Consider the following 13,525-nt stretch of genomic DNA (forward strand, 5'->3'; position numbering starts at 1 on the left):
CACTCTCTTGGCAGTATCTGACAAGATAAAAACAGAAGTAGAAGCCAGTTATTCCTCCCTTCCAGTATTTTTGTTAGTAGTTTTGCATCCTAACAACCCTTTACCTTTGCAGAAACCAGGTTGGTGCTTTATATCACATTAAAACTATGACGTTAGCTCCACGTTGGGGTGCCTCAGTCTATTAATATTTGCTGGGGTTTGCTGTAGGTTGTCAGTAGGCATCGATTAATCAATTACATTTGGAATTTAAAAGACAAATTTAAATTGAAAAAGTTCAGAAAGTTTTATTTTAATAATACTGGGATGGCAAAAAATAAAAATCTCAGGGTAGGTTAGCTGCTCTGCCAGTCTGTCCTGGTTCACCAGCGTGTTTAGTAGAGACCGCGTCAGTGCTTTGGCCTCCAAGCACCGCTTGGGTTTTATTGCCTGAAACCTGCACGGCAGCCACCGTGGTTGACCCCGCTGCGGCCGTTGGGCACCCGCTGTGGGAAGGGGAGAGGCGGCCCTGGGCCTCCCGAGATTTGGAAGCACTTGGTTATTGAGCTACGGCAAAGACCCAATGTCTTTTGTGTTGTCCCCGATTGACTGGGTGGGACCACGCAGCAAAAACCAGCGCTGTCCTTGGAGATGTGGGACCGTTGCCTCACACCTATTGGTCTCAATTCCAGTTGCTCGCTTGGCAAATCAGAACGACATAGAAGATAACTATTTTAGCGTAGCGTGTCTTACACTTCAGTGCTTTTTATTAAGAAGCTGTGTCGCAGATGAAAGCTAGGGGAAAAGTTGTTGGTTTAAACTGAATTTATTAGTTGAGTTTAGGTTTCTGAGACGTACTAACTGCTTTTTGGCACGTGTAACAAGATAAGAGACAAAAATGCCTTCTAGTGAGGCCTACTAGCTAAAACTTCTTGCTTGGCTAATATTATAACTAAATCTTTACTGTTCAGTATTTTAAATTTTCTCTGTTACTGCTATTCAGGGAAAAGTATTGCCATAAATCATTCTTAACTTACTTCTCTAGATTTGAAGAAATAATCCAAGCCACTGTTTGAGATCTTTTTTTTATGTTTCAAACTTACTTGGAATGCTTGTGAACTTTAAATATGTTCTTTCTTTATTTAAAAAAAAAAAAGAGGGGATAGGGCATGTTGATGCAAGTGGTGTATGATATTTTAGTATGTTCTGGTTTTGACTGTTCGTGTTTCTCATCCTTCAGAATACCGTTTAATTTTGATTTACTTTTCATTCCTAAAGGTGCCATACTTGGCAGATCAGAAACACAGGAGTGTATCTACTACAACGCTAATTGGGAAAAAGATAAAACAAATCGCAGTGGTATTGAACCTTGTTATGGTGATAAAGATAAAAGACGACACTGTTTTGCTACATGGAAGAATATTTCTGGATCAATTGAAATTGTGAAGCAAGGTTGCTGGCTAGATGACATCAATTGCTATGACAGGTAAGTGAGTTTTCCTATAAATTCTAAATTTATTTGTGATTTTAAACTATTTTGCTTGTCCATAATTTATACATCCTCCCCTCTGCAAAAAGTGCTTGAGACAAATGATCATACAGTACTTTGTGAATATTAGTTTTGTTTTTAGATGCACACACGCATACGCACATGCTTTTTTTTTTCTTGTTTACTTACCTGTATTTAGGGACCCAACTTCATCTAAGTACTTTGTCTTGTTTGCAGAATAGCACGTTTTACCTTTGCTTATTTGCTTACTATATATTAAGAAAACAGGTGTTTAATTTCCTCTTTTTTAGGCCATTAATAATAGATTTTCTAATGGCATGTTATTGCCAAACTATGCAAATACAGTTACTGAAACCAGAATGCAAAATTCTATAGTTCACTTTTCCAAAGTCTTTGGAGTAGGAGTCAACACTTTGCACCTGCTCTTTGCTTAAACATGGAGGTATTTTGCAGATATATTAAAAAGCTCACCTCAGTGGCAGCTCTAAGAGACATCGAATATTCTAAAATTCTAGTCTTTTTTTTTTATAACAGATGGTCTAGCATGTACCCGTGAGCAGTAACAGCAGGACTTGGGGTTGGTTAGATATTGGCTGAATAAAGGTCATGACTCTCTTAAGAAATGGTATTATAGTTCTTTGAAGCACTGTACTAAGCTTTATTTGACCAAAACAGTTATTGTTTGGAAAGGGAAAGAATTAAGAAAATAAATGCATAATAGATCTTCATTAAAATTTATTTAGAAATACTTTTTTTGCAATATTTTAGAAATTTTTCCTTTTGTGTTTCTTAAGTGTTGAATGAGTAGAAGAAATCATTATAATCATTTCTACCAAATTAGGTTTCCCCACATAGTAAGATGTTTTCTCCTTTAATGACAGCTTAAAGCGAAGTTGAACAGTAGTTCTGATTTATCTCTTTCTCAGAAGTAGCAAAGCATCTGCAAGCTCGCTTGCACAGCATGATTGAAATTCATCTATGCTGGAAAGCGATGGACAATTTTAAAGAAATCTTATTTGTTGCTACTTGTATCTAGTAACTGTAAGTTGCTCAGGATGGGAAAGTACTTTTTTTTTCCTTTTTTATCCATTCTTAGGTGTAGCCTTGCAGAAGAAGTGGGGGTATTTACAATTTCAGAACTGAGTTTATTTTTGCTAAGTGTTACACTGTCAGGACAGAACGTTTCAATTTGCGAATAAAATTAGGTTCTATAGCATTTTTATCCCACTGGTTCCACATGTATCTTTGAAGGGGCTAAAAAAAATATGAAATTCTCCCTTGAGCAAAGAAAAGAAATTGAAAGAAGAAATAAAATGCAGGAAGGACGGTAAGGAAATAGTTGAAAACTGGATAAAAATCTGTCTGGCTCTTAGACCTCATTAACTGTAGCTTGTCATAAGAATGCAGGCTGCCTTGTTTGTCTAAAATATCCATTAAACAAAATCTTATCTGTGGGAGTGAAGAGTGGTTTACTAAACAGGGAGTTACAGTATGATGAACTCCAAACAACAGCAGATTAAGACCATCAAAGAATAAATGTTTTATGGAAGTTAGAGTACAGTGTAATTTTAATAGCTGGGTCTATAAAATAACCCTAACTTTTGAAGATCATCCCAAAACTTCCTTGGCAATCTTCAGCTGTATTTAAAAGCCTCAACTATTTCTGCAGGGTTTTCCAATTCTTCTGTCTGCTGTCAAGTTGTCTCCCGCACGATGCCTATTTTTCTTTCCTGACTTGAGTAGTTTCAGCTTATTTGTTAATAGAACTCCTTTCCTGCAGTTAATTCATTGAACAAGCCCTGAAGTGAAATAAGCCCCGTCCCTGAACATAATGTAGGCAGGGGAAATTGTAGAAATTTCATCTCTTTTTTTCTTAAAACAATATAAAATTTAAACGTTCTCCTCACTTATGTCCAACCCATGCAACCCCGTACTGTGGGTTTACAGTTAAACACTAGCTGTTTGATCATCTGTTTGTCCTGTTTAAATCTGGATCGTGAACCGTTCTGCAGTCTTCTGTTGGTGGTTTTCTTTAACTTTGTCTGTGCTGTTTCAGTTTGGATATTTCATTGCAATATAAAATGACAGTTTTAATTTCTTTCTTCAAATTTAACTCTTATTTGGGTAGGATGTGATCCTGGATGATTTAATAAAGTTCACATTAAGTTTTAAATATAAGCGTATGTTTTCTCTTGAACAAAAAAAAAGCCCAACTTAAGGTTAATAAGTTTATTATTATCTTTTATAGGAATGACTGCATAGAGAAGAAAGACAGCCCTGAAGTGTTTTTCTGTTGCTGTGAAGGCAACATGTGTAATGAACGCTTTTTCTATTTTCCAGAAATGGAGGTCACGCAACGTAAGTTAGACTAACGCATTTATGAAGGAACTGCTTAGCAGAGTTCAAAAATATTTAATATTGTGTATGTTCAGGAGATAAGACTTTTCAAAATGTTGTGGTCAGTTTTTCCTGCCAGGAGGTTTCTGATTCCTGGATGATAGAGCGCTGTGTGCATTCGCATAAAGAGCTTAGAAAATTGCCAGTTCGTTTCTTCAGTTTTGAAAGGTCCCTATACTAGAAGTAATTTCAATTGATAAAAGGTACTTCAGCTCTTTTCTGAGGGTGAGAAGGGAGGATAATCTGAAATAATTGGCTGTTTTAAGATACAGAAGTTACTGTCAAATCTTCCCTTAATTGTATAGTTAAGCTTCTGTAAGTGTCTGTAAATCATTGGGCTAAAAGCCTTATCATCCCGATACGCATGTAGCAGCCTATGAATGCTCTTCTTCTTGAAACGATGCTCTTGCTGTTTCTTTAAACTAATTGGACCTTTGAATTTCTCTGTAAATTGACACAGTGACCTTTAAAAAGGGGGAAAGAATTTCCTCCCAGGTCACGAAGAAAATCGGATCGCCAGACTTAAATAATTGTTTTAAAAAACAATAACTAAAAAATTATTTGATTATTCTTGCGTATCTTCTCCCAGTCAAGAATCTAATCTTTGTTGGAAAACTGAATAATGTTAATAACTGAACTGAAAACAGCTAATGTCTTGTGTACCAAATAAGCCAGAGGAAGTTATTTATGAAATTAAATAACGTTTTCCATGAGATCAAAATAGCCTTTGTTGACCCAAGAGATATTCTTGTCATTTTTGTCAGTGATACTGCCAAGGCAATAATCGACATTCTTCTTCACTCTCGTGAAACCTCTTTTGCCTCGGGGGTCTGTGGCAGCCCCTGCACCAGCTGCCTCAGAAGCAGGGCTTCTCTGGGGCCTTTCTGGAGGTCCTACGAGAGTGTCTTCAGCTGGAGAACTCATACTTTCAGCAAATCAACAGTGCAGATTATTTCTGGCCGGTTCTACCTATTAATGACATCTCATTGTATACATTCCAGAGACTAAACCTCCGTATTGATTCTTTTTTTCATTCACTAGGTGATGGCATTCTTGCAATCTTTTTTTAAAAAACAGACACCTTTTGCACTCTGTAGATAGGCAGAACTTAGAAGGACAAAGAAGTTGGATGGGCTGATGTGTAAATCTGGGAAGCTGAGTTATTTCTGTGCTTTCCAAAAGGCTGCCTTTTAAATACCTGTCTGTTTCTGTTGGAGTACGCTACGTAATCAAGTATTGTTAGCCTGTTGTGTTGATGGCAAGAATTTTTAAGAAATTGGGATGCTAGACACTTCAAACACTGGATGATTTTTGTTTCTTAAAAGCTGTGTCCTTTTTTTTTTTCCCTTCAGCAACTTCTAATCCCGTTACACCGAAGCCACCTCTGTTCAATACCTTGCTTTATTCATTGGTGCCTATAATGGGAATTGCAGTGATTGTCCTCTTTTCGTTCTGGATGTACAGACATCACAAGCTAGCGTATCCTCCAGTACTCGTTCCAACCCAAGTAAGTGGCTGCGTTATGATTTTGGTTTTTTTGAATGGTAAAACCATTTTGTGAGGAGGAGAGGAGAGAAAGGAGCGTGCATCTGTCACGTGGCTGAAGTCTTCTGTTACTTTCCTGGTTTAGAGGTGCTAACGCTCGCTAGCCACAAAAGCAGAAAGTTAAGCTTTACTTCAACAGCCATATCTCCTTTAATTAATTGGTATTTAATGAATGTATAAGCAACTACTTCATGTTTCTACACATCTGTGTGTTTGGGAGGAGAAAAACTAAACAACAAAACTTCAGATGGTGAAGAGGCAGTATTGCTGGACGGTGGTGGGAGGTGGGTACTCCCCGGTGGTTGAAAGGACCGCTTGTCTCAAAGGCGTGTATGGCTGCACTCAGGTCCTTACGGTTGAGCCTTATGTAATACTCAGCTTAAAAATGAAGGAGACGCACTAATTCATAACGGCAATTTGCAGTGAATAGAAAATAGTAACTAGTAGAAGCTTAGCTACTTAAAAAAAGCGTGGAACTGGGACACAGGTATCAGTTAAAGGGAACATAAAGAAAATCTTCAGTTGAAGCATAGTACCATAGCTCCGCTCAGCTCGGGGCCCTACTCTGATTCCTGTCATCTTTTTCCTCTTCCTTGTTTATATATTTTGTGTTTTGTCTTAAAATGTTTCAGTTTTAGTAGTGTTTGTGTTTTACTTAGAAAATATTATGAGGTTGTGGTCTCCAAATTTGAAATGTAAACTGCCTGTGCTGCATCAAAACAAACTTTTTTTGGCTGTGTGTGCGTAGTTCCTGCTGCTGTTATGCTCCAGCTGATTCTCTAGGTGTAATTAATATTAATACTAGAATTCCTCTTCCTTCAGTTATGTCTAGAGATTTAATTGAGATTAGAAGGCCTTTATGAAAAGAGTTAAGGGGACAAGTTCTTCAGACCAAGGTAGGACAGATGAGCAAAATGCGGTAGTGGAAACGGAGAGAGATGGGACTTGCCCACGGTCCCCAGCACTTGGATTTTGCGGTAGGAATTGACTCTAAGCTCCCTAACTCAGTGCAGTGACCGCTCTGAATACGCTGCCTCTCATACAATGACGGTATGCTGATGCTATTTACGATTAAATAAAAATAAAACACTTGTTATTTTTTGTAGGGTTGCATTTTAAAAGGATTGATATGCGTTTGCTCCGTACTGCCAGCTTTTGTGATACGTACAGTGTTACTGCTTGACTGCGGGGTGCTCCAGGAAGCATTGTTGCCTGTGGTTGATAAATAAAATCATTTTGGTTTCAGTTTCATAGTAATAGATAAGAAAAATTTGGGGGGAGGCAGTGGGCATATGTTCTTGCCAAATGCAAAGAACATAATTTAGAGGAAAAAAGTATGTTTCCTGTCCTTGCAGAAAGTATTGCAGATCCTCAAACTTCATGCAATCTGTTAGCATAATTATTTCAGCCGTTTCAATTTTTATGTATTTGGGACTTTACATCAACCTAGTCATCTTCCCTGTAAGATCAAACTCGTAACTGCTAGTTGTGGGAATAATTTCAGCATGTGATTTCCTTCCTAGACTTAAAGAAATTAAATAAGTAATGGATGAAGTGATAGAAAAGCAAGCAAATCTTGAACACTTGTGAGGTGTCAAGAACTTGAATTTTGATATTCGTCCTCCTCTTATTGCAGTTCTTTTCTTACATGGTTTATGTTTGGTACAGGAGTGGACACGTCATAAATTTTTAATAAATAGGGTAATAACCTGTTTTGTTAATGCTCAGATTGTATCTGTTGGGATAAGTATATGTTGGTGCTTGAGCTAGTTATGGTGTAATAACATTTTCTTATCTTGTGGTGAATAGGCATTAAGGTTTGATGTGGAAAGTCAGGAAAAGCTACTTCTACCTGAAAAACAAAATGAAATTATTATGGAAATAGAATGTATAAATATTCTCCCATATGCAGCCGAGCAGTATTTCCCACTTTAAATTTGATTAGAGCTGATTTGAGCAGGAGGCAGAGGAAGCAGGAAGAGAGGGAAAAGTATTAGTAATTTTATAACCACAAAACAAACATTTAAATATTTATGCAATTAATATATTAAATATTCATATTGCATTTAATAATTAGGGCATGAGTAGAGTTTGTAGCCGAGTGGCTTCTTTTCGAAATCTGACCGTAGCAAATGGTAGAATGGATAGGTCAGATGTATAGCAGATAGTCACTAGAAAGCAGGGATTTCTCCGTAGGAGATGCAGGTAAAGGTTATCTCATGTTATTGGGTTTGTTCCAGGTGGGCAGTGGGAGTACTTAGGTGCAGTACGCCCTGCTACTAGTCTATCTTTCTGTAGAAATTAAAGGATAGATAAGGAATAAGCAAAAGATAACAATGAGGAAACACTGAAGAACGAGACGTTTTGAAGGAATGAGGAGAAGGTATAAGTAAATAAATCAGAGAGCTAAAGGGAAAGAAGTTGTTTGGAATATTTCAAGAAAAGGGAAGAAATATGCTAGAAGAAACTGTTGAACCTGCAGTGAAATATAAAGGACAAACATCTGAGAAAATACAAACAACTTCGTTTTTCTTTTGAAAGTAAAATTGTTTCAGGGTCTGTGCACGTCTCGGGCAGTTGCTACACAAACTGAGCTCCCTTCACAGCTATGTGGATTAATTTAACATTATATTCCCTTTGAATGTACAGGTAATTATTTTAAAATTTCATGTAGCAGAATAATTTTATATGTTCGGTTTAAGACTGGAAAGCAGTAGATATTTTTGTTTGCTCCTTACGTGTTTCATTCTCATTTCTTTCAGGTATTTGGGTAGAGGTGAGGGGGGGGTCACTAGAGTAGGGATCTGCTGAGATGCTCCTTGCCGGTGTCGGAGTCGGCAGTGCTCAGCGGGTCCTGCGGCGCGTGGCCGGGGCAGCGCTGTGTGCTCCCCGGTGCCGCTGCCAGCGCAGGGACCCGTCCCCGCTCCCGCCGCTGCCGTTGGTCTGGGCTTACCTACTGCTTTGTCGCCGGGTTGTGCCGTTAACTGTACGCCTCGCTTCATTGTGCGGGGTGCTATCTCGTTAAAGCTGTCAGATTTTATAAAGTCTGTCACTCTTTAAATTCTTAATGAGTTATTAACAAATGTAAGTTTGCTAAAGACATATGTGTTTATGTAAAACAGTTTGAAAGGACTATTTCATTTTCTTATTTATATTTGATGTAATTGTGCAGCAAACATATTCATATGTCTGATCAAGTTCACAAAAAGAATGTATTAGTATTTTTAATATTTGAATTTGTGTATTTTTACATAAAAAAGAGTTACTCTCACCTGGTTAATTTTCGCTGACGAGCACCAGGGACACTGAAGAACTCTACCGTCTTTGCGGACAAAGGCTTTCGCTCTCAGATTAGGTGTAGCTTCAATTTCCCCACAGCATCCTACTAATATTCCTGGTAGAACTATGAATGCGGATGGCAGGGAGTTGATATGTTATGCTCATTTATTTTTTACATCTCTTGAGCTTGGGCCAGCGTTGTCAGTCAATGCTAATTACAACTGTGGTGTTACCACTCTGTCATCCTATAGATGAGACCATAACCTATTTTATAGCATAACTGACACAAGTAACACTTTTGGTTTTTATCAGTTCACAGAGCTGTGGCTCCCAACATTTTACATCCATACTGTGCAAAGAGAGATCAACCTCTTGTACTTTTTGTTGAGTGCCTGAGTTATGAATATCTTATTGGATCGCAGAGTTGCTTTTTTTGTTTTGTGTTGTTTTTAAAAATAAGAGTCATATGTTGAGAGGGTCGAAAAAAGCTTTACAGATTCACATAATGTCATTTTTCTTCATAACCTATTTTTGTGCTTTATCCTGAGATGTTTGAAATTTACTTGGGTCGAAGATGCTTCATGTTTTTCAACACTAAGCACAAGGAAGCCCTGACCTAGGCCTCTTTGGCACTACCAGAAATTTAAAAACTTGGAATGGACAGATCCTGTCTATTAGAGTGTCCGTAATGCCAAGCTCAGTTGCTAGGAATTACCATTTCTTTCCCTTCCCAGAGAGCAGTGTTACATAGTTGAAAAATATGACTACATCTTCTGCTTTTAACATCCTATGTATCACTTCGTTGAAGCTTTTCAGCCCATATTCTCTATATTGAGCACAATAATCTTCTGTGTGCGTCATTTTTGGGGTTTATTTCACCCTGTATGGATGAACCTCACTGGTCCTATATAGACGGAGAGCATCCGATGTCTTCAAAGTCGTGTGCTACGTGAACCAAGAATTAAGAATAATTAGCGCACATATATCCAATGTAAAGAGAGATTGATCTGATTGTCCCTTTGGTCTCAAAAGTTTTTTCAGCATCAAAACCCACTGTGATTGTGGTTGATGGCAATTTTGGTACATCTACCTTCCCTGCCATACCATGATAGTCATTCTTCAGTGTATCTCTTCCTGAAGACACCCAAGTATGAATAGGTCTTTGGAGCTATGTCATGGTTTTGATATTTTAGTGGTCTGTAAGAAATTAGAATTAAAAACAGTATCACATAATGTGAGGTGAATAATGATGAAGGAGAAAAGTCTCTAGCAGTGATACGTGCAGGGCATACTCCGAACTACTTTCTGCAGGTCCGACTGCACGTATAGCACTGGAACAACAAATTCTGTGTGGGAAACTAATAGGAAAATAACATATAATGAAACAAGCAGTGCTCTTTGCTGCGATTTTTGACCTCAGACATGTGGTCTTGGCCACCAGTCCTGTGCCAAGGAGTTTGGTGAGTGTGTGTGCGTAAGTTGAATGGTTTGTTTTCAAAAAAAAAACCATGAAAGTAGTTGGTAATGGGGAATTTTTTATAGTTGTCATTGGAAAATATTTCCATTTATTGTTTTTAATCTCCAAATCAAGTTCCAGCACATCTAATAATCTGCCTGGTGCATTTAAAAGTTCTGCAATAATCTGTATCCCTTTGCCACACTAGGAACATTACAATTCGTTGCTGAAGAAGAATGAAGAGATTAAGTCAAGTGTTCAGGTTTTTTCCATTTTTGTCTGCCACATTTTTCTCGTTGGTACAGATATTTTAATAGAAACATTTTAACACCTGAAAAATGAAGAGTAAGAAAGGGAGAGGTGTTTTCACAAGGACTTATTCCAAACCTGGGAAGATTTATAGCTACTTGAAAAAATGTATGGATGAGAAGCCAGGTGTCTGTATGAAATGGGAAAAGAGATTGATCAACCAAGAAAAGCTGGAGCTCAGAAGGAGGAAGAATTAAAAGAAAAAAAAAAAAAAAAGAGATAGAGCTTGTGGCTAGCTAGGAAGGAGTTAAGGCTGGGTACGTATCAGTGGTTAATGAATGAGTAACATATAATGAGTGACAATGTTGGTGTTAAAAAGGAATAGCTGAGTGATCTCAGGATTTGGCCTGCTAGATGTGTGCATGATCTCACATTCTCATATGCTGCATTTCATATCTTCAGGACTGATAAGAACTTCTATAATTGATTCCGATCAATAGCTAGAATGACACAGGAGAAAGATTTCATGTTATCCTTAGATTGTGGCACTGTCAGGCGCAACCACGATATGGTTATTTAAAGGGGGGGAGGGGGAGACCACAAGTACAGGGATACTGTGAGAGTGCAGTAGGAAAGTTATTACAGATAAGGAGTCCTTAATGTGTAGTAGGTAAATAGTTTGGAACTGTCTTGGTTGTTTTGGGTTTTTTTTTTAAATTCATGGGCTATTACAATGTAAGTAGTTCCTTAAAGTCTTTAACAGAGGGAAGAATTTGTATGACAAATAATTGAAAACCAAATGCATAAAGTGATGCTTGCTTTTCCAGTGCTCAGTATACAACCAGGCACCAGACCTTTGGTTCTAAATCTTCAGAGCTCTTAAAGAAAGAAAAAATTTTAAATTACTTTCCCGAATTCTCAATTTGCTTTCAGAATGAGCTATCTCCATTTAAATAAACAATAAATGCGGCTTTTTTTTTTTGTTTAATCTTCAAGAGGTAAGAAAATAGAAATGCAGACTAAATGTATCTTACCCTGAATGGCAGCCTAAAGGAAACCTGATAATTAAAGTACAATTAAAATTTTAAAAAGTTTCAAATGTATTTCTGTAGTGAACTTCGAGTTACTTTGTGCTTTTGGCATTGATTCAAGCAGCATTGTCTTACGAACTGTATGTTTTCAGTACTGTACCTTATTCCTGGCTTAGTAAAAAGTTGGGTTAGTTTTTAGGAGTAGGTCTGTGCGGAGTGGGTCCGAGAGGCTGGAGCAAGGCGGTGTGTATCCCAGCTGGTAAGGCTGCATGTAGGCAGTACTTTGCATCTTAGTCTCCTAAATGTTAACTTGGCATATACGCATTTAACAAGTGATGAGACGCTGAAGGCTTTTGCAGCGCTATATTTAATTTACCTTGAAGAATTTCTCGCTGCTGTTCATTCCTTGTAAACAGTAATATTCAAAATAGTCTACATTATCGAGACCACATTTAGATTACAGTCTTAGTGCTTTGGAACAATCGAAGGAAGGCTGAAATACTGATCTCTGAAGTTTGCAGTCGGGTACTCTACCTTCAGGAGCTTTTTAATCATTTTCCATAATAAAGTCCAGTTTGCTGCATATCCTCAGATATGCTCTCCTGAATGTTTTACATTGGCTTTTTTCACGTAATGTTTTACATCACTAAATGGATGAGAATTACACATTTCCCAAGGTAGACAGAAGTAATTCATTTTACCTTATATTCTCCAAAGAGATTGAGGGACTGTGGGTGAATACGCAGATGTCGTATTTAGGGTACTAGTTGGGAACAATGAAGGAATCGGTGCAACAAATTTGCAATACAGCAATTTGCATTTCTTTAGAACACTGTGTTTATAAAGGTTTTTGTGACGCGTTTGAAGTTCAAAACAGGGTTGTGGATAGCCCACATTTTGGAAGAGACCACACTGCTTGGGTTTTTTTGGTCTGATGGGTTACAAATACTGCAAACATTTCCCTAATCCCTGATAAAACCTTTAAATTAGCTCTTGGGCAGTATAAATAGGAAGCTGGTGTGTTTATAAACACTTGCGTGTACATAATAGCTATTTGGCGGGGGGGGGGGTTAATTGTTCCCAATTTTTAGAGTTGTATTATTTCCTGAAAAAAGAAACCTGCATTTCTGTAATAGCCTGATATTGTTTAAACTGATGCTACTTCCATTTCTAATGAAGTCTGAGGTGGGGGCCTGTAGGCTGAAGGGAAGGACGATGATTTTAAAATCAGAAGGCCTGTGATGTGCATAAACCTCTCTGAAAATTTTCATGCATGTCTAATTCATTAGTGTTTGGGGGAAGCTGATCCCCTTAAGAGTATAGCGAGAGGCATGGGAGAGGACTCTTCTCAGAGTTTTGCGTTTGCTGTTTCTCACTATGGTAAGAGCAAAAAGATTGGATTTGTGTTTGGGGTTTTTTCCTCCTTATTTGAGGAATTTACATAATTCTCAGGAGCTGGAGAACTGTAATAGCAAAAAGGCCTGAAAAAATGACTAATAAATTTTTTTATGGCCACAGGAAAGAAGTTTTTTGAGTACCTGTTTCATAAAAACAATGCTTTTTAATTTTTTTAAGAGTTACTGTCTGTTCTTTGACTGCTTGAGTTAGTGGAAACACGAGCACACAGATATTTCTATTACTCTGTTCAGTAGCCGTTCCCTATCGGCGTCACAGGTTGAGTAATACTTTTATTTTGCTTCGCTGCTGTTCCTGGTGGAGGAATATGAGGGGCTTGGAGGAGGAAGTTCTTCCAGGAACTTTGCTCGTGGTTTGTGGAGTTGGTGCTGTAGAAGCTTACTTGCAGTTTTCCTAAGTATATGTGGAAGAGCTGTTGTTCTCGTGGAGCCACCAGCTCGTGGAGATTTGAAGGTGAAGATGATCAGCTACTCTGAAAACCAGTTTAAGGTGGTGGTTTTTTGGTTTGGTTTTTTGTTTGGTTTTTTTTGGGGTGGGGGGGCTTTTTTTCCTTAGGAAGTGCCCCAAAATAGTTACAGGCTTTACAAGTCCTGCAAGAACCTGCTCCAGACTCTGGGTGTGGAGGTTATCCTCATCTCCGGTGGTCTGCTGACCGACGGTGAGAGG

General features: G+C 38.0%; 1 protein-coding gene across 1 annotated transcript in view; it reads left to right on the forward strand.

Annotated features, from left to right (window-relative positions):
* The first annotated feature begins 1,259 nt into the window (after window positions 1–1,259).
* ACVR2A (activin A receptor, type IIA) overlaps window positions 1,260–13,525 on the forward strand; it is a 30,485-nt gene continuing 18,219 nt past the window's right edge. The window contains exons 1-3 of the mRNA XM_009886351.1: window positions 1,260–1,462; window positions 3,735–3,844; window positions 5,236–5,390. Coding sequence (XP_009884653.1) covers window positions 3,796–3,844; window positions 5,236–5,390 — 204 coding nt within the window. The 5' untranslated portion in view covers window positions 1,260–1,462; window positions 3,735–3,795. The remainder of the gene's footprint in view (window positions 1,463–3,734; window positions 3,845–5,235; window positions 5,391–13,525) is intronic.

This window comes from Charadrius vociferus, unplaced genomic scaffold, assembly GCF_000708025.1.
Source record: "Charadrius vociferus isolate BGI_N301 unplaced genomic scaffold, ASM70802v2 scaffold35, whole genome shotgun sequence".
Taxonomy (NCBI): domain Eukaryota; kingdom Metazoa; phylum Chordata; class Aves; order Charadriiformes; family Charadriidae; genus Charadrius; species Charadrius vociferus.